At 35.5% G+C, this 26,767-nt stretch overlaps 1 protein-coding gene across 5 annotated transcripts in view; it reads right to left on the bottom strand.

Annotated features, from left to right (window-relative positions):
- The window catches only part of CEP55 (centrosomal protein 55), a 36,348-nt gene extending 9,814 nt beyond the window's left edge, over nt 1-26,534 (bottom strand). The window contains exons 1-6 of one of the 5 annotated variants that reach the window (XM_031956082.1): nt 25,766-26,534; nt 23,868-23,916; nt 20,474-20,668; nt 17,505-17,780; nt 15,855-15,923; nt 2,274-2,424 (exon numbers count right to left, since the gene is read on the bottom strand). In XM_031956082.1, the coding sequence (XP_031811942.1) occupies nt 2,274-2,424; nt 15,855-15,923; nt 17,505-17,780; nt 20,474-20,656 (679 nt within the window). In that variant the 5' untranslated portion in view covers nt 20,657-20,668; nt 23,868-23,916; nt 25,766-26,534. Of the gene's footprint in view, nt 1-2,273; nt 2,425-15,854; nt 15,924-17,504; nt 17,781-20,473; nt 20,669-23,867; nt 23,917-25,211; nt 25,231-25,684; nt 25,704-25,765 lie in introns of those variants that run through there. The other 4 variants (XM_031956079.1, XM_031956080.1, XM_031956081.1 and 1 more) reach the window with 4 other exon arrangements.
- Between the last annotated feature and the right edge of the window lie 233 nt (nt 26,535-26,767).

Genomic DNA, 26,767 nt, shown 5'->3' with positions numbered 1-26,767 from the left:
AGATATTTACCTGGTACTCCTGGGTGAGTCCCCTTTGGGCTTCAGTTTCCTCATCTGCAAAATGAGGGGACTGTTTGACCTCCAATGTTCTTTAGCTGTCACTTTACATTCCTAGAACTAGATTCCCCAAGGGCAGAGTTTTGTTGTCTTTGTTGTCTCTTTGCTCAACCCAATACCTAGCACGCAGTGAGAGCTTAATCCATGTGTACAATTGAATTGATTCTGAGGCCAAAAGGGACGAGAGGTGTTCACTGCATCCTCTCTTACTATTGCACCACTTAGCTTTCTCCCTAATATGAATACTTATATGACATCAGACTTGGGAGTGGAGAAAGGAAAGAAAAGTCATTTTTGATTTTCTCCTCTTCCAGTATAGGCCAGCTCTCCCTCAGCCCCAGCTGCTTTCTGAGCTGAAAGCAGGAATTACTCATCGTTTCATTTCCTTTATCCTGCAACTTCCTGTCAGGAGCTTGGCACACCTGCCAAACTTAAACCCTGTATCAGGTAGGGTAACTCTTTGCAAAAGGAGAGTGGACCATGTCATTCTGATCCAAATATAGCCATTGTGTCCTGCCCATTCTCAACACCTGGAAACACCTGCCAGTCAGAGGCCCTCAGAACATCTGAGCTCCTGAGTATTTTTTGATAGAAGAAGGGTCCCAATCCAGGCTTTCCCCTGGGCTATCTATTGGTCCAGGGATCTTCACATGGGCTCTCTCCAGTTCTTGCTCTCCCCAGTTACTCCTTCTAATTGTAGTAAGGTAGTCTAAAATTCATGAGCAGCCAGTTAGCTGTTTCTTTAATACTAAGTCAAATCAATAATGACTATGGAACATACTAAAAAATTCCACTCCTGAGCACAAGGTATTGGGCCTCTAAAGATGAGAAAAACATCAATAACCCTTATACTTAAAAGGAAAAGCAAATGGTTATCTGGTAAGAAGTATGGCTATGTCTATTTCCTCCTTCAATTATCATACCACTAAGCTTACTCTCCTACAAAAATCACTCAATACAGGGGGCAACTAGATGGTGAAGTGGATAGAGTGCTGGCCTTGAAGTCAGCAGGACCTGAGTTCAAATCTGGCCTCAGACACTTAATATTTCCTAGCTATGTGACCCTGGGCAAGTCACAACCCCAATTGACTCAGCAAAAAAAACAAAACAAAACAAAACATATATATATAAAACTCAATACATACACCCACAGGACTATAAAACTGTACATGCCCTTTGACCCAGCAATACCACTACTAAATCTGTATCCCAAAGAGATCATTAAAAAAGGGAAAAGGATCCATATGTACAAAAATGTTTATAGCAACTCTGGTGGCAAAAAAAACACCCCTGGAAATTGTGGGAATGCCCTTCAACTGGGGAATGACTGAGTAAATTATATGAATGTAATGTAATGACATACTACTGTTCTATAAGAAATAATGAGCAAGCAGATTTCATAAAGACTTACATGAACAGAAGCTGAGTGAAGTGAGTAGAATCAGAGGAATATTGTACACAATAATAGCAATAAGATTAATGTGGAAACATTCAATGTGATTGTACATATACAATCACCTATGTCGTACTGATTGCTGTCTTGGGAAGGAGTGAGGGGAGGAGAAAAAATGGAAATCAAAATCTTATACTAATCAAAAACTAATAAATAATAAAAAACCAAACACCTCCCCCCAAAACACTCAGAATACCTAAGTAGGGAATCAGGGAAAGATTCCAAAAGGCAGTTTGGAACAGAATTTTGAAGGAATAAAGAAATATGGATTAGTAGAAAGGCTGGAGGAATGCTGAAGGACAATGTGGCACGGGGAAAAGAGAGATAGACTCAGAGAAATCTGCCTTTGACACTAGCCATATGACCATAGGGAAGCTAAATAACCTTTCTCTGTTTCCATATCTCTATAATGGAAGTCTCAGTTTCTATATCTTTATAATATAAGCACTTTGTATTGTGTACTTCACAGGATTGTTCTGGGGCTCAAATGAAATAATCTGTGCAAAAATAGCAAGTACTTTGTAAACATGTCAGTGATTTTTAATCCAAAATTGAATTGACTAAATCTTTTCTTCATGTCTTTCTTTTTAAGTTAATATTCAAGAAAGCAAAAGAACCAGGGTGAGCTAGAATTACTAATGTGCGGGTTGGTAACATTTTTCTAGTTGCTTACTTCTAACAACAATACATTCTATTTGACAAATAATTTTGAAAAACTTATTGTAAAAGAAATTGTAAAAGAAAAAAAAAGTATCAACCTGACCTTCTGAGTCATTCTTTTTTGATTGCTGTTGGAGTGAATGAGCAGCTGCTTCTGATTGCTGTTCCAATTCAAAGATTTTTGCCATAAGTCCTCTCACATAAGCCTCTCGCTGCTGATCATATATTAGCCACTGCTGGTTCTTCTCCAGAGCCTTTAAGTGAAGATGAAAAAAAAAGAAAGAGAAGAAGTCAAAACCAAAAGGGTCAGACATTATTTTCAAAAGCCAGAAAAAAGTCCTTGGCATAGAAAAGAACTTACAAATAAGAAAACCTATTCAAAATGCTTTGCAAAACCTGAAGGGCTATGTAACTGCTTGCTCCACCAGCTGTTTTGCCTCCTTTTTGGCCCATGACTTCTAAAACTATTTGGCTTCAGAATAAAAAACTATATATATATGTAGACATATTTCCACATGCCTGTGGTTACTACAGTTAAATAATAGTGTCCTGAATTGAAAATGTCAACAATTCTGACAATTTTGGTTTATAGCTTAGACCTTGAGTTTGCATAAGTAACTGAAATTTATCAGTCATTTGGACAAATTAGTAAGTATGAAGGCTATATGGTCAAATGTGAAGGTAGACAAAGACTATTTCCATTAGAAAGGTGAATTATGATACATTTATGTCTACATTGTTCAAATTCAAGGAATATAGCACCAAAACTCAAAATACTAAAAAACCCACTGTACATGAGGGTGTTTTTGGAAAATTTTAACAAAATAATTACATTTTGATTTGCTAATATTAAAATATGATTGTATTTAATGAGGAAATACCAAGTGACTGCTAGGAAAGGTGGCTCAAAAATGTCAGGTGAAGGACAGTTGGATGGCACAGTGAGGAGAGCACCTGCCCTAGAGTCAGGGGATCTGAGTTCAAACTGGCCTCTGACACTTAACACTTACTGGCTGTGTGGCTCTGAGCAAGCCACTTAAACTCCAATTGCCTCAAAAAAAAAGTCAGGTAATTTGAAGAAGATGGACCATAAATGAAAACTTACCAGGGAAAAATGTACAAATTACTATAACTGAAAAAACTATGTACAGGTTAAAAAAAAAAAAAACGGCTAACTGTATTATGATCACTTGAGGAATGTACCAGCGTATAATTCCCTGAGTAGCAACTGACTGGTTAAAAACCAATTATTCTGCACTTTTAAAGCAGAGAAGGGGCTGGTAACATGATCCTACAAAGTCATGAAGATATGGTACTTGACCCTTCAGAAAACTGTATGCAGTTGATTATGTATCTTGGTCAAATTCAGAGTGGGTCTGAATTCATCTTGGGAGGAGAAAGGGGAAGTGATTTCCCAATGAACCTTTCTGGATCTAAGTCCAGGGTCCTTTCCCATGCAGTATTATCAGTATCAAATGAACAATAAATAGAATCTAGCAAATGTTATGTCTGAACTGCACTATTTTTAGTTCCAAACATGGGGAGAGGTAGGATGGAAGGGTAAGAAGAGAAAATGCTGGGGATGGGGAGAGCAGACTAATGCCGGTGGACTTGGAGGTTTCCAAAATGTTTGAGATTACTGTGAATGCAAATGGGTAACTAACATCCTGGGGAAAAGTCCTCTATTCATTATCCCTGTCTATATTTTCATCTCTGGGCCACCAGCCTGACCCAGGCCTCTTATGTTAGCCTGTTCTGTCCTTCCCTTACCTAGTAATCTTGATTAATATGGATGGATTGTTTAAAAAATTCTCCTTCATTCCACAGGTCTTCCTCTCATTCTCTTTCTAGCTTATAGTCCTCATGAAACATAGTTTTTGTTTCTTTTGTTTTTCCTGAAAATACTGCATTCTTTGCTCCTGCCTAACTCATCTATGCTCAAGATCTTCTGACAATTTGTAAACATGATCTTCCAAATCTAGTCAACCCCATTTATGCTTTCCATTTAACCCTGGTCATCTTCTTGTCATATGCCTTCCTGTCTACCTCCTGTTTTCCCCTTCTAATGGTTTGTTGCTCAGTCATTTCAGTCATGTGTAACTCTTCATGGCTCCATTTAGAGTTTTCTTGGCAGAGATACTGGAGTGGTTTGCCATTTCCTTCTCCAGCTAATTTTACAGATGAGGAAAATGAGGCAAACAGGGTGAATTGACTTGCCCAGGGATACACAGTTAATAACATCTAAGAAAGAGGAATCTTCCTCATTCTAGGCCATACATCCTATCCATTGTGTCACCTAGCTATCCCTCTACCTCTAGAAGTATAATTAAATCACTCCTGCCATTACTCAAGAGAAGTAATAGGATATAGGGGAAAGGAGCGCAAGAAGTACCATCAGAAGACATGGAATTAAATCCTGCCTCTATCACTTATGATTGTTATAAAATTGGACAAGTCAATTGACCTTTCCAAGCCTCAGGGTTCTTCTCTTGCCAAGTGAAGGCATCAAAATAGATAAACTTCCCTTCATCTTTTTATCAATAATTCTATGATCTATTACTTCAATAAACCCCTTTATGACTCTTTCATCTAGTGTATCATCCCTGTGATTTTTCCATCACAGGACCAACTCTTTGGCCACCATCGTGTCTCTAGGGCTCACACAATGTGTGGTGCGTACCAAAGACTGTTAGCCCTTTCAATCAGCGGATCTGTCACTACTAAGTGAAAGTACATGAGGGTGTTTTTGGAACATTTTAACAAAATAATTACATTTTGCTTTGCTAATATTAAAATATAATTGCATTTAATGAGGAAATATTCCTGACTGGACCAGAAATGAAAACTTACCAGGGAGAAATGTACAAATTACTATAATTGAAAAAAATGTACAGTTTAAAAAAAAAAAAAAAGGCTGACTATATTAGGCATCTCATTGCCCCCATTTCACCTTGTACTCTGGCTTCCATATCTATCATTCTGCTGGAATCATTTTCTCAAAGGCTGCCAATGGTCTTATGGCAAATCCTATGGTCTTTTCTTAGTCCTCATTCTCCCTAATCTTAATGCAGTTCTTAGCAGTTTATTTCCTTCTCTTCCTGGATACTCTCTTCCCTCTGGGCTTACAGATCACTATTCTCTCCTGGTTCACCTCCTACCAATCTGACTGATCCTTCATGGCCCCTTACCCTAACTCCTCAATTATGTCCCATCAGCTAGTGTTTTCTGAGGCTCTCTGTTCTGGACTTTCTCTTTCTGCTCAATTTCCTGTGGTGACCTTCAATCACTCCCATGGGTTCAATCAATTTCTCTAAAGAAGAGGCCTCCCAAATCTATCTATTCCTATCTCTCCCTTGATGTTGAGTCTTGATCTTCAGCTACCTCCTAGACCTTCCCCCCTTGTTATTTCACTGGCATTTCAAACTCAATATGTCTAAAAACAAACATCTTATGTTCCCCCTAAAGCAAACTCTCAAAACTTTCAATTAAAATCTTTTGGTAGTAAGACCATCTCCCCAGGAACTCACTCTTATTAGAAACCTTGAGATACATACTTGCCTCTCCACTCTCTCTTCCCCAGTTATTCAATCAGTTTCTAAAAATCTGTTAATTTTGTCTCCAAAGAATCTTCTCTTTATTCATGGCACCTTAATCCTTCACCCAAATCTTTACCTGCTCTTTTCCTTTGCTTAAAATTGTCTCTCTTCAGTATCAAGACTAAGTGTGACCTTTATATCAACTGTGATCCTTGTATTTACATTCTGAATCTTTCCCTCTACTAACATTCTCCCCTCCCTCTACTTGGAAACATGTTAACACTCTCCAAATCTAAAGATACTTCTCTTCCCTCCTCCCCATTTTTCCCGTAAGTTATCTTGTCATGTCTCTTCTCATCACCACTAAACTTCTAGAAGTATTAATGGAATCCACATCCTTGCTATCTATTGAATCTTCCTTCTACCTTCACCTGTTTTTATAAATTTCTCTTTCTAGACTTTTATCTTCTGTAAAATGTGACTCAGTGATTACATCTCTCAGAGATGGAGCTCCTTCCTTTACTTCAGTGACAGTGCATTCTCCTGTTTCTTCTGCTACTTTGCTTGCATCCTCTGATAATATTTCTTTCTTCTCCCATGCTTCAAATATAATCATCTAGGGATCCCTTAGCATAGCAGTTGGAAGGACTTAGGGTCAGGCTGACCTAAATTCAAATCCCACCTTAGATATTTACAAGCTTTGTGATCAAAAACAAATCACTTAATTTCTCTTAAATTTCTTCATCTGTAAAATGGCAAAAATCACATTTTGCTGTATCTACCTAATGGCTATTTATAAACTAAGAGTTTTACAAAATTTTAAAGTGCTTTAGAAATGGAAATTATTTTTCCCAAAGTTCTGACCTTAGTCTTTTCTATTTATCTCTTGATGATAGTCTCCATTCACAGCATCGACAGTCTCTGTGTGACTATCCAATAAACCAAAGTTACAATCCTCCATTTCTTCTTTCTGATACCTCATATTCAATATGTCCAAAACTAATTTTTCCTTCCAAACCCACCCCTTCTTCTAACTTCTCCAATTCTGTTACTGACATCCTTATTCGTCCAGTTTTCCAGTCTTGAAGTCTTCCTCTCTGTCGTTCCCCACATCCAATCAATTGCCAACACTTATAGATTAGGGGATCACAATGAAAGTAGGAAAGAAGAAAGAAAATTTAAGAGATACTCTTGAAGTTGAATCATTAAACCTTAGATAGAGAAAGGAAAAACAGGAATCGAAGATGATTCTGAGGTTTCAGAACCTTATAAAATATAAAGACATTTATTGTATTACTTCATATGATTTATTGTCAAGCATTAACAAATATGGTTATAGGAAACAGTGTGATGAATCAAACAAGGGCATTAGTGAACCAAACAAAGAGGAATGTACAAATATGGGTGTGTGAATTTGAGACCTTTTTTCAAGCTCCTGTTTGGCAATAGGGACATATTAGAGAATCTTGTAAAATAGGGCAAATGTATAAACCATCTGTAGATGAGGTGGGTAGTAGATCTTGATGTCATCAATAAAAATTTATAAAAAGGAAAATTGCTTTTTTATTGTTTACAAAAATATCATATTAAAATATAAATCTATATTTGCTATTACTTTTGGAAACTCTAAGCAAGGGAGAATACAAATTGTAAATCTCTAAAGGCTTTTCTGTCAATAGCTGGGGGAAAAAAAAGTTGGGCACCACACTTTGGAAAAAGGTCAGGAAAGGGGTTGAAGGAGAGAATGGCTGAACTACTTATAGATAAATGATTACTCTGAAAGAGAGAGCGCTATTTGAAAAGTTAGAAGTAGCTTTGCCAGCTGATACTAAAACATGTGAGGTTCTTATGCACACAAATTAATTCACAATCCTCACCACAAACATCAAGCCAAAGCAGTGTTCCTTCTCCTACCCTTCCACACACACTTCTCAGACTGATGCTGTATTAAAATTTCTTTTATCCTTCCAGGTTGTCCTTGAAATTTGATATATGCTGGTCTAAACCTATTTTATGTTAAAATGCTTTGTAGTTTTCCCAGCACTTCACCTTAAATAGGGAATCACTGGATTGCTGTTCAATAGCTTTTTTTGCTTATCTTATTTCATTGATCTATTCTTCTTTTTAACTAACATTATATAGTTTTGATAATTATCAATTTACAATAGTCTGAGATCTGTTAATTCTTTGTCTCTTCCAGATTTGATTTCAGTGAGATAAGGAAATGAGAAGGATCTATGATTTTGCCAGCTTAAGGAATTCCCAGTGTAAGGATTTCCTCTTTGAAATCCTTAAAAGATCAGAATCCACCTAATATTAAATCAATTCCTCAAATGGTATCTGAGGCACTAAGAGCTTAAATGATCTGCCTAGGGTTGGATAGCTAATAACTCTTAAGAGGCAGAATTGGAAGCCAGTCTTTCCAGTTCCAAGCCACTACCACCATGTAGCTTGATTTCACCTGTGTAAGCACATGGTAATGATAGCAGGACAGGGGACAGAGAGAAAAGAAGTAGAATTGAAGGTGGGTTGTTTGGTTTTTGTTTCTTTGTTCTTTTTTTGTTTTTTGTTTTTTGTTTTGCTTCGAGATACAGACTGCTGTACTTAACTTTGTTCCTGGAAAAATTCTAGAACTCATTATTAAAGTGATAGTTTCTGAGTACTGAGAAAAGAAAATAGTGATTACCACAAGTCAGTGTAGGTTCACCAAGAAAAAGTCACAACAGACTAAGTCTTCATTTCCTTTTTATCAGGATTATCAGGTTTAAATTTCAGCAAAGTGTTTGACAAAGTTTCTCATGGATAAGATGGAGAAACAGAAACTGGATGATAGTAATTAGATGCATTTTAGTTGAAATTATCAGACCCAAGAAGTGGTGATTATCTATATCAAGTTGGAGATCTATATTCAAGTGAAGTATCATTGGCATCTGGTTCTGTTCTGTCCATTTTTTTTTTCAATGACTTGAATAAAGATATAATTATTTGTCATGTTTGCAGATTACACAAAACTAGGAAGTCTGGTTATATAATGTTGGATTTTTTTTTTAATTTGATGAATTTGTTGAATGATAGGGAATCTAAAAGGATTCAAGAGATTAGAATAATGGGCCCAATCTAATAAATTTAAATGTAGTAAAGACAAGTATAAAAACTTACACTGTAGTTAAGAGTCATCTGCCAGAGGCAGTATGATTTTTAAAAAGTGTGTGAAAAAAATCTGTGTTTTATTGGATTACAAGGTTAATGTGAGTCAACAGGGTGATATAATGCCATAAAAGTAAATGTTATCTTAGACTGCTTTAATAAAAGCTGGGTATCCAAAATGAGGGAGATTAGAGTTCTGCTGTACTCTCTTGGCCACACTGTATCTAGTCTGGTTTCAATTTGGCCATATTTTGAAAATTATGAAGAAACTTGGAAAAAAGAAGATTTAGGGGTACACAATAACAATGGTGGTTATTTGAAAGGCTATCATAGAAGACAGATTAAACTTGTTTGGTTTGAATGTAGAAAGCAGAACTAAGAACCATAGAGGAGAAGTTAGAGACTCAGATTCAGGTTCCATATAAGGAAAAACTTCATAACAATTAGATCCCAACAAAAGTGAAATAAAAATCCTTAAATGGTACAGTAAACTTTGCATCCTACAGAGAGTGGCCACAGACATTTTCAGCAATGTTACAGAAAGTTTTCCTTTGCAGATGTAGGTTGGACTAAATAAATATAGCTGTTGCTTACAATTCTGAGAGTCTGTGAGAAGTGACCCAATGCGCCCCTATTTCATGGGAACTGATTTGCCAAGTAATATCAGAATCCTATTCTTCCTAGCCATAACTATGAAAGGCATTATCTTCTGTTCTCTAATATTTTAATGATGTCACACACACATGTACACACGTATAAATGTATGTCACATCCATTTGGAGTTTATTGTAATATATAAAGATGTTAGTTTAAACCTAATTTCTGCTAAAAATCATTTGAAGTTTTGCCAGCACTTCATGTTAAACAGGGAGTCACTGGACATTTTCTTTTGCATAGTCTGTTTCATTCATCTATTCTTTTTAACTAATATTAAATAATTTTGATAATTATCATATAATAGTCTGACATCTGCTAATGTTTTGTTTCTGCCGTTGTTTCCTCCTTATTTTTATTGTTCCTTGAGATTTATTCTTAAAAATGAATTTTAATATTATTATTATGTTGGTTAGTTATATTACCAAATCTACAAATTAATTTAAGCAACATTTTTATTATGTGGACATAACAAGGAAGAAAAACAAAACAATCCCATCACTAGACCTATATCAGTATAGACTTCTCCAGTCTTATTGTGCTTGGTGGGACCCACTAGTATTTATGCTTTTTTGGATACACAAAGCCCCAGGGTTATCTTTATATCATAAGGCATCAGAATAGGACACTATTTTATCTAGAGCTTAGCACAGTGCCTGTGCTTTATATAACAGGTGCTTAATAGATCCTTACTGGATGACTTTAGCTTATGCAAATCTTAATGTATTAAATAAGTGAATTGTTTTATGTTAGAATGAGACTGGAACCACATTGCCAAAATATATAAATGAAGTTTTCAATGGTTTAAGTATGACAAACATGATAGATTTGTATGAACTGGTTGAAGACTAGAAAATTTCAGAAAAGGTTGATTTCAAGGACATTTAAAAAGGTAATAAACATGGATCACTATCTACTTAGTTAAAGCAAATAGAGAAGGATGGAGAAGATCACAATACAAGTTAAGGTGAGAAGTTGAAGGACTATCTAATAAGGAATATCTATGCCGTGTAGGCACATGCACAAAATATATAGAGAGGAAAAGGTTATATAACTGAAGAATGGCTATTGTGGTCAGAAGAAAACCTGCAAAAATCAACAGTGCTAAATTGGGCTTGGAATATAGATGGGCCACTCCCTCAGTGAGTTAAATTACATGGGAAATAAAGTTGTAACAATGCTTTTTAAATAAAGCATGTGTGTAAGGAGGGTAGGTTAAGATGGAGATAACTACTGGAAAGGAAATCTAGTGCAATAATCTCATTTTACAAAGAAGGAAACTGGGTGGACAATTAAGTGACTGTCCAAAGACTCAAAGCTAAGTTAATGTCAGAATTAACAGAATCTAGGTCTCCTGATTTTCAGTGAAAGACTTTCTCAAACATCACATTGCTTCTCAAATGTGCTCACTTAAAAGCTTCACATAAAAGATACAAAATAATGGGTGTTCTCATCACTAATCACTTGTTTATACAGCTAACTAGTTGATAAATGACTCAATATTTTTGGCAATCACCATTGCCATTAAGTACCAAATAGAGGGATGATGCCTACTTATCAAAATATTTAATATCAACTATCACTCCACTGCAAAGTTCATGTATAAGCTCTTAAATGCTCTTGACTTAAAGAGATGTAAACTCTTCCCTTAGAATGTTCCCAAGGCAGATGGACCATGGATTTATATAGGCTACACAGGGCAATTAATACTATAGATTCTTTGCATGTCACCATGTTCTCTGACAACTCATTGAGGTAGATTCTTTGGTTTTGTTTTCTTTTTAGGACAAGAAATTCTGAATACAGCTTTAGGCATATATAGGCCAAAGATATATGTGACTTTGGCACTATATTAAAGGCTCAATGTTTTGCTATAGTTGCTACTATGATAGTCCCAGAACTGCTCTGTAATAAGATCACAGATCTCAAGAGTTAAAAGATTTTAAACACGTAGTTTATCCCCTTTATTTTAGAGATAATAGAACTGAATTCCATAGTGATTAGACGATTTGAATAAAGTTACACTAGCAATAATTTTGACATAAATTCTCTGACTTCAAGTCCAATGCTTTTTTCTACCATAACATTCTATATCTTCTGATAAAAAAGAATGCTAAATTCAAACAATTTTAGGATTAAAGGTTCCTGATTAATGTGTCTGGATAGGTTAACATACTGCTAAGCCTGAATAGCCACCAAATAGTAGTTAATAATAATATTGAATCAAATCCAAAGTTAACCTGAGAGATTGTCTTGATTCAACATTTTATGCACCTTTAACAGAGCAGTACAGTATATAGCTATAGCCAGTCAGTTCAGCCTGAAGATTAAATTTGGGTTAGCATTTGTGGCATTGACAGCCTTACTAGGATTGTAAAAGTTATAATTCAGATGTCATAGTATATTAAGGCCATCTTTAAATAACAATCCACCACCCATAATATGTTGTGCTTATTTCCATGGGCTGAAACATCGAGGTTATCCTTTCACATAGAATAAGGGGAGAACTAATAACTTCCAGACTTAACCAAGCCTTTGTCTGAAGTTTACTTAGCATGTGAGTGATGCATTGAAGTAATAACACACATACACTACCAAAATGCATCATTTAAAGTCTTAAAAAGCAGTATTCTAAAAGGCCACAAGAGGGTGGTATTATTCTAGAAAAGCAGAAAACTTCTCACTTTGGTTTAATCTTAGATTCATAGATCAAAAAGACTGCAAGAGACCTTCGAGGTGATCTAGCTCTATCTTCACATTTCACAGATGATAAAACAGGAGTTTTACATGCCTTCTGTTTTTCTTTCCCATCTCTTTAAGTGTCTATAATGCAGAACTGATTTTTTTTCTTACATATTGATGAACTGTTTAAAAGTACAGCTAAATAAAATATTTTATATTTCTTGTGCTTTAAAAAACCCTACCCCAGACTTCTGAAGAATTATGTCACTCAATATAGGTTGGTGGTCCCAGACAGAAAAAATGTTCCCAAACTTTCACAGTAAGTAATGACTGCAGAATTATCTGTGTAGGTGATAACTATGTGAGTCAGATTTTACCAACATTCAAAGAATGCTACAGCTGAATCTTTGGAGAGGCAACCTTTAACACCAAAGACTTTCCCTATATTAACCTAGCCTTACAGAATAAAAAAGTATTGGGAATCAAATAAGGGGATCATGTAGGAAATTTGAGAGAATTGTGAAGGCAAGAATTGCAATATAAATAGTTAATTAATAGTATTAGTGAATGGCCAACAATAGGAATCTGTATTCCTATTCTACTTTTTTCATGGATTTTTGTAATATATATATATATATATATATATATATATATATATTCCTTCTGTTGATAATAGAAATAAAGGGAAATCAGTGCTACAACTCTTCAAATAGCTATTTGGCAGGAGAGAACAATTTTTACTATTCAAGATCATTGCAAGATTAGAGCAAAGGAGGTACAATATGATCTCAAAAATAAATTGGGGCAGCTAGTTGGTGTAGTGGATAGAGCACCACCCCTAAAGTCAGGAAGACCTGAGTTCAAATCTGGCCTCAGACACTTAACACTTCCTAGCTATGTGATCCTAGGGAGAGGGAACCATTCCAAACTACTAATAAGAGAAATATAAATCAAAACTGTGAGGTTTCTCCTTCTATCAGTATGGTAAGGATGATTAAAAGACAAAAAGAAACTAATATTAGGATGCAATACAGGAGGATAGTTCACTAATGTACCATGGATGGAGCTGTGAATTAGTATAACTGTTGTGGAAGATACATAGAATTATGAGGAAAAAAATCACTAAACTCTCAATCTATTCTTGTATAGCTCCATTCACCATCCCTATAATTTTCTCAACCAAAATACCCATCTGTGACCACCAAATCTTTATAATTAATTTTTTAAAATTATCAATATTAGTTAACATTTATATAATACTATGTAAAAGCACTATGCTAAGCATTATGATTATCTCATATGATCCCCACGATAATCTTGGAATAATCAAATATAAAAAATTATTAAGTACCTACCCTATTTAACAGATGAGGAAACTGTAACACAGGTTAACTAACTTGCTCAGGATCACAAAACAAGTAAGTATGTTAAGTTAAATCAGGCTTCTTGGGCCTAGTGCTGTACCATCAAATTGCCACATTATGCATTGTCTTTCTCTGTTAGAATTTAAGTTCCTTGAAGGCAGAGATTCTTTGCTTTTGTATTCCCACTGCTTAGCATATAATAAAAGCTGAAAAATGCTTTTTCAGAGTAAATTCTATATAGCAAAATATTAAATATTAATTGTAACAAAAAACTGGAAAGAAAGTAGATATCCATTGATTGGTGGCACAATTCAACAAATTGTGGCATATACATGGAATAGGATGGCATATAATTATGCTCAAAGAATTCAGAGGAATACTGAATGATTTGTATGACTTGATGCAGAAATGAAGAAAGTAGAACCAAGAGTAGATACTTCATTACAGTAATGTAAAATTAAAAAACAAAACAAAACAAAATACCACCAAAAGGCATGAAGTTGGAAAGAAAATTACCTACACCAGAGCCAAGATGATTAAAAAAAATCTTTCAGTTAAGAATTCGGAGGAGAAATAAGGGGTGGGGTGGTGATGCAGTAATGGATTTACTCACCATTTGGTAGCACCAAATGTTCGCTACATATGCTGTCAGATATGATCTTAATATATCAATCAATTGTGCTTAACCATTTATCTTTCTGATAAGGGAAGAGAGGAAGTGACAGAGAAGATATTGGAACATGGACCTGCTGATATCAAGAGGCCTATATAAAACCTTAAAGATCACAGGAGAATATAGGATACATGTAATTACAAAGAACTCCTGAGTACAAACATTAAAGGGGGTATAAAGTGGGGAGACATGCTCACCAAAAGGCTTTTGGCAGTGTCATGGATGATGTTCCACACAAAACACAAACAGAAGAGGAGTACCCTCTATCTGGAGACGTCTGTCAGTTGTACTAGTTATAGTATGCTGATTGTATAAAGCCCAACAATGTTAGAGTACCTCTTTAATAAGATCCAAGGTCATTTGAGAGGCTAGCAATTCACATAAGTAGATAAAAACTGCATATAGTTGAGTGGGCAATACACTAATACATGCTGGATACTGAAGATGGATAATGAGTTGGCTACAGAAACGAATAGGAAAAGGATAAGTTGGATTGCATTTTGGAAAATCATACTGTGTTTTCCAAGATCACAACTCTGCTGTAAAAGCTCATTTTTAACACCAATATTTTCCTGTCAAGGCTATATGGCTGTTAATCATGGAATACCAACACTTGAGAGTGTTTTGAGTGGCCCAAAGGACAAAAAAAAATTCACTGTAGGTGTATTTGCAGCATGTTGCCAATAACAATCTTCATGCCAGAATTAGAGTAAAAGATGTTACTGAGTATATGTATGACTGAAAAATGAGATAGGCCAATTACATACTTGTCTTTTTCAATCACTTCTAGAAGAGGTACATTGACAAAGGTTTGGCCTCTCCACTGTGAAACTTTTTGCAATGTGATAAAATGATTCCATTTCTCCTTTCAGAATGCAAAATTGCTTCAGAGAAAGTTGTATACTAACTGGTCAGAATAAAGCAGAAACCTTAAAACTCTCCCTGTACATTTTTCAGGCAAGTTATTTTTTCAGTTTCCCTGATAATCAACTCATGATACTCATTAACCCTGTGTTAAATATCAAAGCAAGAAAAGATGGCCTAGGAACATAAATTCTGTAATATCTTCTAATTTATTTGTTTTTAATCATGTTAATAATCTATGTATAATTTATTGAGAAGTCATATAAAAATACAATTTTATCATACAAATATCCATATCAAGTACATGTATGCTTTTAGAGTAAAATCACATGCTACTAAAAGCAAGTCATACTTTCTTCATAATTTTTTTCACTTTATGACGAAGGAATTTTTAAACTAGGAAATAAAATCTTAAAAATGAGACATACATGAAAAATTATTATGATATATAAATGAAAGACAAAAAGGAGGACAGATTATAAAAACATATTCTATCAATTAATTTGTACTATAGGAAATTTAAGGCATGGAACGCTTTAGGGAGAAGGAAATTTAAAGTAACCATTAATGGCAATGGACAAATTTTCTAAAACTCTCAAAGACTACATGGGGCAATACCGGCACAGGGGGTTTTTAAAAAATTCAATTCTGCTAGCTTATCAGTAACATTAAAATTAAATATACATATGGTAACAATTGCCATAGAATATAAATTCCCATTTAAATAAAGAACTCATCAAAAGGAAAATGCCCATTGAACTTACGTCTTTCAGCTGTATTTCCACTGCATGAATATTAACCACAGGGGATTCAGTGAAACTTGTAGCCATGTTCTACAAATAAATCAAATTTATTAGCTATTTAGACTAAGCATACGTTTATGAATATCTCCAGTCTCATGATTTCTATCACATACCTAAAAGTACCCATCCCAGCTGGATGTACTCTGAGAAACTATTGTGGCACAAAAATTTTCATGACTTTGAGCAGATTAAAAAGGAAAAAAATTTCTTGAAAATTTAAGTAGAGTGGAAGAATCAAGAGTTCTTCAGGTATGATGCACTCTTTTTAAATCCACAGCACAAACTTCCTTGTAAATATATCACAAATACTCTAAAGATTTTCATCCAAATGAAAATAAATGCATTATTTAAATATCTTTTGAGAGATACTAAATTATCATGTCAAAAACATAGTAAGTACCTATTTAATTTTTTTAAAGTTTCACTCCAAAAATCTATTTCTAATCCTGTTGGCTATATAGAAGATTATAAAATAATAGTTAAGTTTTCAGGCTAGATCATAAAAAACTCATAATGGAAATATATTTAGGCTCTTCAAGATTTAGTAATAAAGAACTCTGTCATTTCTGACTAAAAAGTTCAAAAACTTTAAAAGCTTTCTATATTTAATTTTTTTTATCTAGCTATGATCCTGTGGCACACAATAGAACAACAGGTGAGGAGGCCAAAAATAATGCATAAGAATGGATAAATTATTTATAAATATAATTTTGATTGAGAAATGACTTTAAAATTATTTGGAACTATGATTTCATTGGTATAGGAATTCCCTCCATAGGTGCAGACAGCAACTAGTGTGTAAGCTATTATTTCACAGAGCGCTGCCTGGAGAATTGAGAGGTTAAATGATTTGTCACTGTCATTGGGCTAATATATGTTAGAGGCAGAACTTGAACTCAGATCTTCCCGGGTCAAAAGCTGATTCTGTAGCCAATATACTATATTACCTCTGAAATGTCAATATTATAAAATCCATGTAGGAACTAAAACTAAATTAGAATTTCTATTTAATAGTCAACATTTACTTTCCACATTCAAATATTTTAGTTTGGTTTTTTATAGACTGATTTTTTTTTGAAGATATAGCAATCTCTGATCTTAGATAACTTCTTTAGGCAGCACTGTAAATTATATATAAGGAGAGAGAAAAATAATTTATGTAAAAGATTAATAGCATATACATTGATAGGTAAAATAGACAACATGCTATGATATCCTAACACTAGTTGCCTCTATGTTACCAAAGCATATTTAAAAACTCTTAAAATTATGCATTCATTTAAGAAAGTAATATTTAATTTCTTCCAGACCTTTCCATGAAAATATTCAAGTTCTCAGCAGCAATATAAGTATCTTCCATACAGCATTTATTATATAGCCACCATGGACAAACTAATTCTGATATATTTATTTTTATGTAAAAATAAACAAATGAGAAATTTCAGCAAGAATAATACTTTGAATAAAAGAAAATTATTTCTGAAATTAGTCACCCTATAACTAAGTCATGAGATAATCTCCATTACATATTTTGCTATACATTTTCTAAGTCTATCTGATTATATACCAAAATAAATCAGATGTTAGGATTTCTTATTTACATTTAAGTACCTGTGATAAATGAAGTGTACTGGCTTTGCTTTCAAGTTCTGACAGTCTTGTGGTTGCTACAGACAGCTGCTTTTTCAAAATGTCGGTCTCTTCTGATAAAGACTTCAAGAGTTGTTCTCTTCTTTCCGCCTCTTTGGTTTTTTCTTCTAATTGATTCAGTAATGACCCAGTGCTATTTCTAGATTTCAGTTGTTCTTTTAATCGCTGTATTTCTTTTTCCTTCTCTACCAGATGGTAACTATTCTTCTCCTTTTCAGTTTCAAGGGCAAGTATTTTCTAGATTAAAAAAAGACTCTTACTATAAAGTTAAATCAAATATTAAGATAAATGATATAATACAAGTAAATGTCAAAATGAGGGCAAGATAATGAATGTCACCACACAATAAAGTTCTCAATTAGTACTAACATCATTTTTTTAAATTTGAAAAATATGTTAAAAAATAAACACAAGCTATGTGATATTTTATCCACCATAGTCTCATATCCAAAGTCAAAAACTTCCCACTTCTCTCAATTTTGGCCTCAATTCCCAGGAATAAATCAGTCTTCTTCATTTGATTAGAAGAGAACTAGAGAAAGGTACATAGTAGAAGTTCCTTTTTAAAGGAAGTTATAAACAGTGAACTACAAGAACTCAAGCCCTACTAAAATTAAAAGTCATAGTTAACAGCAATAGCTACTTCTTTAGATGTAGAAACATTTCCCCCCATTTTTCCTTTTTAACTATTTCAAAATTAAGATGCTAATTGAGAAAAGAAAAAGCAAGAAGCTTCATCTTTCTTTAGTATGTGAATATAACAAAAAGAGAGCAAAAACTAAATTAGATAATTGATCTTACAATTAAAGGTTTTGTGTCAAATTGGAAAAAACAAAAAACTATTGCTGTTGATAACAACCTACTAACACTGTATTCAGATTTAACCTGTTGAAGTATGTCAATAGTCTGGAGTGTTAAAGGGCTCTATCCATGGTACTACTTTTGTTCAACATTTTAATCAAGTGAAGTCTTAGAAAACATCCTATCAAATTTGTGATGATAGGAAACAAGTAGGGATAGATTTTATAATACAAAACAAACATAAAAACCTTGATCATTTGAAATATATTTTTAAAGGTGGTAAAATTATGATTCATGATAATTAACAGAAAGCTATAACAACAGAATAAACAAAAAGTCTTTCATTTGGTTAAAAAAAATCCATCTCATATTATGATAGGGGAGTTAGCTTGGGCTTAGTTCAAGTGAAGAAAGACAATCTGTCTTCAACTACTTGAAAGAGTTTTTCTAGAATACTCAACTAACTGTCCCCTTTCTGAGATCCAAAAGCTGATTAAACATGTTTTATAAATGAATAATAGTTAAGCAATGACATTATGAAATCAAGACTATTTTTTTAAGTGTGGGGAAGAAATTTATTAAGTTGTTTGGCAGAAATAAAGACTCTAAGTCATTTCTAATTTAATATTTTTATTTATCTTATAAAATATCCTTTTAGTAGTTTTGAATGGGATAGTATTAAATCTATAAATTATCTTCAGTGATATCATTTTTATATTATCACAACTTAATCATGAGTACTGAATTTTCCTTCAGCTTCAGTTGTTCTTTATTTCTTTAAGGAGATTCTTGTTGAATCTATATGGGCATTGAAAGTGTTTTAGGTAGACTGACTCACAAGCATTTTATGTATGGGTACTACAATTTTAAAATGGTATTGATAAAGTATATTCAAAGGAATGGGAGGAGAGATCTAGAAATCTTGTAATACAAGGATAAAAATTTAGGGGGCTTCTTAGTCTATACAACAGAAAAATAAGGAAAACAACCTTATGGTCTTCAAATATTTAAAAATATTTAGAATTTCTCAACTAACTGCCCATTTTGAAAGCCCAAAAGCTAATTTTTATAAATCAGAATTTTATAAGACTACTTAGAAAGAAGCCAAGATGCGAGAGGCAACATGGTGAAGAGAGGACTGGACTTAGAAAAACCCAGGTCCAAATCCTCCCTTGAACACTTCCTAGATGCATAATTAGTAGGCAAATCAATCTCTGGGCCTCAATTTCCACATCTGTAAAATAGAGGAATTGGACTTAATATTCTCTCAGGTTCCTTCCAGTGGTAAATTTAGGATCAAAACTCATAATGATAACTTATGAGATAATATGTTGTTAAACACATTACATTTTCCCATGGTTAATTCAGTAATCTGAAATGAGGAGTTTTGATTCTAAGAAGTGAGTGAAGACACAGACCAGATTATGGTCATGATGAAGAATTGGATTAATTATGTATATGTTTCAGGAAAAATCAAATAGTTTACAATATGAAAATGGATGGTATTTGATAAAATAATAAAATGCAATTACCACCAAATAGCCAGTCTATGACAAACTATAAACCTGTGAAAATCTTAAATATAAAATAATTAAAAGTGGACTCAAACTTTTAGAACAGAAAAACCCAGTGAAAAATACTCTTGCAATTAAATTTAGTTAAATGTGTTATAAAGAAAAATAATAGTGAAATATTGACATTATGGAACCAAATACAGATCTTTTTTTAAATTTTAGAAACAAATTTCTTAGGTTGTTTGACAGATATAAAGGCTTTATAAATTACTCTAAAACACATTAATAAATGAGGCCTGTTGAACTTGTTAGAACCTGGGTTTAAAACCTGAGTTTTCTCCCTAATATGTATGGATAAGTCATTTAACTTTTTATAATTTCACTTCTAATATACATTCTAATTCTATATATAATATATACCATTCTATATGGATTTAAAGTTGCTTTGGATATGTTTGAAAATAAAAGAATATTCTAAGGCAGTCTTGATGTTATCCACCCTTTTCATTAGATTGCTCATTCAAGAATGACAAGGTCAATTATTTGAAGTTAATAGACTGAAGAAATGATGAACAGAACATGTAATTATAATATTCAGAAGTCAAAACCATCTACCTCTAGAAGTCTGTGTCTTTCTTTTTCTGCCAACTTTCCTTTTCCATTTGCATTTTCTTCCACAGACTTTTTAAGGGCTGCATTTTCTTTCTTGAATTTCTCTAATTCAGTTTCAGACTTGGAGGTGCTAGTCTTTAATCCCCATTTACTTTTTACGAAATCTTTGGGGCTTCTGGAGGACATATCTGGAATATTCTGCAAAAATAATAATGAAAGCATATAAAAGGATATTAAGTTAAAGATTCATTCATTCATACATTCTGTTGCTTTCAGCAAAAGTAATACCCAAAATGGAAAGGTATTTAAATCATATGTTGGCCTTCCATACATAGGTTACAACTAGGAACATTTATAACCCAGGAAAAAATGATAATGCTTTATATCTCTCTTGCACTTTACAGTTAAAAAATACTTTTCCAGACATTAACTTATTTAACTCTCATAACAACTCTGAGAGAGAAGTAGAATACTTATTATTATCCCTGGTTTTACATATGAATAGAGGATTAGAAAGGTTAAATGATTTTCACAAGCTGATATAGTTTTTAAGTTGCATTTGATCTAATTTCAATCTAGTTTCAATTCAATGTTCTTGTGATCTTTTTGATCAGGTACTCAGGAAATGATGATCTAAGCCTGGATACCATGCAGAAAAAAATGACAATACACATGGGAATCTAAAATGAAAAGAACCAAATAGACAAAAACCCAAAAGTAATGAAGAGAGACAAATGACATAAGAAAAAAACTGAATTTGGAGTCAAAAGTCTCTAACACTTATAATGAACCTTGGGTAAGTCAATTAACCTTTATTAAATGATCCTCAGTTTCTGCATCTAACACTACTTATCCCATATAGGTGTGGCAAAGCTTACAAGAGATAATATCATTAAGATAATTGAGAGCTTGATAAAAGAAGCACACAAAAAAAATCAAAGAAAATAACACCTTAAAAAACAGAATTGGTTTAATGGTGAAAGAAGCACAAAAATTCAGTGAAGAAAAGAATTCCTTAAAAAGCACAGTAGATGAAATGGAAAAGGAGGTACAGAAATTTACTAAGGTAATGGGGATATAATGACAAATATTCAATAGTTCCTACACTCAGAGAGTTTATATTAAGGCAAACAACATGTACATGAATAAATATAAGGTACGAGGGGGTGCCATTAACAGCTAGGGATAGTGAATCAGGAAGGATCAGAAAAACCTCATATAAGACAAAGCTTCTTAAACTTTTTTCACTTGTAATTCCTTTTCACCCAAGAAATTTTTACGGGACCTTAGGTACATAAGTATATAGGATAAATATACAAAGCAAACATTTACTGATAATAAATCATAATTTCTGAACTCCCATATTCAGTTATGAGATCTTATCTGGGGTTATGATTCACAGTTTAAGAAAGTTTTTTAAAAGAGGTGGTATTTTCTATTCAATAAACATTTATTAAATACCTACTTGTGCCAGGCACTATGCTAAGTACTGGAAATACAAAGAAAGGTAAAAACATGGTCCTATAAGGAACTCACATTCTAATGAAGCAGACAACAGAGGGGAAGGGGCTTGACCAAGAAAGACCTATTATAGAAGGTGAGATTTAAGCTGAATCTTGATGGAAGTCAAGGAGGCTAGAAATCAGGAATGAGGAGGAAAAGCATTCCCAATATAGGAGCAAGTCAGTGAAAAAGCAAGGAGTTGGAAAAATGGAGTAAACATATGGAGAAAAAAAAAAAAAAGGCTGATATTACTGGATCCTGAACTATATAAAGGGAATAAAAGGTAAAATGACTGGAGAGGTAGAAAAGGGTTCAAGTTGTAAAGGACTTTAATATCAGAGTACATAACAGTAGTAATGAATAAGGCTGGAAAGGTAAATTCAAGCCAGGTTATAAAAGGACTTTAAATGCCAAACAAGAATTTGTATTCAATCCTGGAAGAAATATAGGGTCACTAGAATAAACTGAATAGGAAAGCCAGATTGTCAGATCTGTGCTTTAGGGATATTACTTTGACAGTTGCTTGTAAAACTCTATTGGATCAGGAAGATATCTACAAATGGACTTTCCAATTGTCTAGCTTTCAAGGTAGGTCTTCCATGACTGGGCTTCACACTATCCACTACCTTTCCATATTTATTTTACAGAACAATTCAAATCCAGTTCTCCAAATCAGCTCCAATAGAACAGTAATGAATTGAACCAGTTACACCCAGCAAAAGAACTCAGGGAAATGAGTGTGAACCATTACATAGAATTTTCAATCCCTCTAGTTTTGTCCACTTGCATTTTTGATTTCCTTCACAGGTTAATTGTACACTATTTCAAAGTCCAATTCTTTTTGTGCAGCAAAATAATTGTATGGACATGTATACATATATTATATTTAACATATACTTTAACATATTTAACATGTATTGTTCTACCTACCATCTGGGGGAGGGGTGGAGGGAAGGAGGGGAAAAATTTGAACAAAAGGTTTTGCAACTGTAAATGCTGAAAAATTACCCATGCATATATCTTGCAAATAAAATGCTATTATAAAGGAAAAAAATCCAGTTCTCCACTCTAATCATGCTAATTTTCTTATTGCTCCTCAAAAATATTCATTTCTTCTCTTCCTCATACTGTTCTATTTTCTCTTCTGTTATTAAAACCTAGCTATCTTTTAAGATCAATTTTAAGTTCCAAGTCCCTGAAGAATTCCCTAATTCCCTAGTTCTCATGGCATTCCCCCTTGTTTTGACCTCCAATAAAAAGTCTACACCTTTAACACACAATTGAACAATTATTATGTTCAGTGGATTGTTCAGTAATTGTTTCAGGGACCTTGTCTTTTACTGAACTAGAAGTCTGGGGATCTGTGCTGATTCTGCCACTAATTAGTTGTGTGAACTTAAGTAAGTCCTCTCTGAGGCTCATTTTATCTGTAGAATGAAGGCATTGGACTAGATTGTTTGTGGTTATCTTACAGCTCTGAGATTTTATAATTCTAAACGTATGAGCTATTACATTGATTCTGCTTCTTACATTCCCCAGAGTGCCTTGCAAATAACAGATATTTAATAAATATTTGTGGACTGATAGGACATTATAGGAAAAGTAGTTTTTTCCTATTGCTAAATGCCTCCAGGGAAATCAACAATTCAACAAGAATTTATTAAATGCTTCCCATGGACCAGGTACTATGCTAAGTGCTGGGAATACAAATATTTAACCATATACTTTAGTGGAGGTGGGGGAGGGGCATGAAAATTGAGTTAAGACAGCTTCTGCCTTCATGGAGCTTATAGTCTACAAGGGAGAAGAGATACACAAAAAACAACATTAATATACAGTATTACAAGGCAGATATATTAGAGATAGAATAAAGTGTTAGAAGGAAGATCATTACCAGGGGATTAGTGAAGGCTTCATCATCATACAGGCCCTTTTACCTCACCCTGTAAAATAAATACAGGTATAATTATTCCTATTTTATAGAGGAAAAAACTGAGGCTCAGAGAGGTCAAGTGACTAGCCCATGATTACACAACTAACAAATATCCATAATAAAATGTAAACACAAGATTTTTCTTGTAAATAAAATGCTATTATAAAGAAAAAAAACTTCCAAGTCCAACATTCTTTCCACTATAGCATGCTGCTTTTGAGCATGTTAGTGGGGTTCTAAAGAATGAGCAGAAGAATTCAACAGCCAACAACAGCCAAAAAGTGGAACAGAAAATATTTAAGGTATAGGGAACAGTGAGCAAAGCTAGAAACTTAGTTCAGCCCACGGTATATTCAGGGACAGAGAAAAGTTTCCTTAGATTTCAGCGCAGAATGTGTGGAATAGAGAAACAGGAGAGGCAGTACCAAACTGCAGATTATATGAACTAATCCTTTAACTAAGAACTTAGTTTTTTTGAGCGACATGATCAGCTATGTCCAAAAGGAATCCCAATGGGTTGCATTCACAAATTGGCATATTTAAGCTTGCTCTAAGCAGAGCAACCTATTTTGAAAAGTATTGGCCACCATGCAATGGCAAAATGACCACTTCTCAGCTGTGTCCTACGAGGGATTCTTTCTCATTTGGGCTGGACTAAAACCAAGGGCTTCTTAAACTTTTTCTACTCTAGACCACTTTTTTTGCTGGAGAAATTTTGAGATGATCTTAAGTCCATAGGTATATCAAATAGACATATAAATCAAACATTTCTCATTCACTTGGGAGACCCCATACCACGCTAAATCTCAGTTTAAGAAGCTGGGGACTAAATGGCCACACTGGTCTCTTCTAACTCTGAGATTCTGTGAAGCTCATTTTCACGGTGGCATGAAATATAGGGAAAGTGCAGGCAGGAAAGTCTTTTAGGAGGATTTATCGAAAAGAGAACCGAGAGGAGAAAAGCAAAGTTAACTGAGTTGGAGAGTATAGTGGCAAGAAGATGGGCTTGAAAATCTCAAGATTACAATTTTTAAATATCTGTTTTCTCACCCTTTAGAATGGTCAAGACTCCAAAAACAGGGTCTGACCTCGAGAAGCTTACAGTTTAATAGGGGAGAAAATATACTACGCATACATACACATATATATATATATTTATATTAATACACACACACAAAGCAAGAAAATATGGCACAAGGGGGCAGAGATTGCTTCATTCTGTACCCAGACATTAATTATACATGTAATAATATTTATGCTGTGTGTTAATATGACTTGCAAAATGGGCATCATTACAGCACCTACCCCCAAGGTGGTTGTAAGGACCAAATAATATAATAATTGGGAGCACAGGCGCCATAGGTACTAATTATCAGTATCGGTCTCCGGGACAGGCTGAGGATGAGACTTTGTCCCAACCCCGCTCCCGCTGCCCCACCCCCGGTCCTCGGTTTCCTCCGCAGTAAAATGTGGACGTTGGAGAAGGCGACCAGTTATGGGAGCAGAACGGACTCGGGGGGAGGCCCTGCCCAGTGAAAGCCTCCGCGGCCCGGCCCGATGACCTCCCGGGGTCCTAACTCTCCGACTCCGAAAAACGACGGACTCGGGAGTCAGGGAAAGAGGGAGAAGTCCCCGCTCCCGGCCCGCGGCCCAGCAGCCAGGGTGGGGCCTCTCCAACCACCTCGGCCGCGGGGCGGGGCGGGGCGGGGCCCTCAGCTGAGATGCTCCGGCATTCCGCCGCCGGCTCTGACTATACCAGCTGGAGATCGGAGGGCAACCTGGTCAGGGCCGCCCCCGGTTCCTGTCCCCCGATGACCGATGGAGCCCGGGTCACCCCGACGACCAACGCCACCACCCACCTGAGACGGCAACGTAGTACACCCTCTTCCACGGCCGAGCCCTCCACAGCTTCCGGGAATTTGAATCCCGCGGCTGAAGGGGGGATGGGCGCGACGTCACTGCCTGCGGGGCGGGGTTCCGGCAGAGAAGGGGCGGAGATAAAGGAGATCTCTTTGTATTGGTTGTGAGCGCCAATGGGCGGGACCTGAACTCGTGGACATAGGTGGTGGGGATGGAAACGGGGTGGGGCCGTCAGTCCTTCCTCCCGGCCGGCCCCACCCTGTTCCGACTCGAGGGCTTCCCGCTTCGCCTTTTACACCTGTTGAAGTCCCTCATTCTGTCGACCGGCTCCCGGAAGGGGCCCCGAGGTAGACTCGGCGGGTGGAATGAGGCTGGGGTGCAGCCTCCCTCCCCCAGTCCCAGGCCGTGCCGTTCTAGCCCGGGCCTCGCCGGCTGCGGCTTCTGCCCCCGGGGCTTGGCCTGTTATTGTCCGAACCGCGGGACCCTCGTGATAGGCAGCCCGAGGCTGTGCTTTTTAACCCACTTGTAACCGTTGTCGTCCTTCTCCCCGTTTCTCCTAAATGGAGGCGGAACGGAAGGGTCCAAAGCGAGTAACTTGCTTATCGGCCTCGCCTGGCTCCCCAAATCCTCATTCCCATCACAGTAATTAGCTGCAATTCAATTAATCTGACTGAGGATCTAGCGTGTGCTGCCCTGCCCTGCCCTGCCCGAGGGCGCTGCGCCCCTTGACAAACCGAGAGAAAAGAAATAGTCCCTCCCCGAGGGGATGCGCTTGCTCACCTAAAAAAATAGTCCCTCCCCGAGAGGATGCGCTTGCTCACCTAAAAAAAATAGTCCCTCCCCGAGGGGATGCGCTTGCTCACCTAAAAAATAGTCCCTCCCCGAGAGGATGTGCTTGCTCACCTAAAAAGTCCCTCCCGAGGGGATGTGCTTGCTCACCTAAAAAAATAGTCCCTCCCCGAGAGGATGCGCTTGCTCACCTAAAAAAAATAGTCCCTCCC

This window comes from Sarcophilus harrisii, chromosome 2 (genome assembly GCF_902635505.1).
Source record: "Sarcophilus harrisii chromosome 2, mSarHar1.11, whole genome shotgun sequence".
In the NCBI taxonomy this organism is placed as follows: domain Eukaryota; kingdom Metazoa; phylum Chordata; class Mammalia; order Dasyuromorphia; family Dasyuridae; genus Sarcophilus; species Sarcophilus harrisii.
The sequence above is the reverse complement of the archived record's forward strand: the minus strand, read 5'-3'. Positions and strand labels throughout refer to the sequence as shown.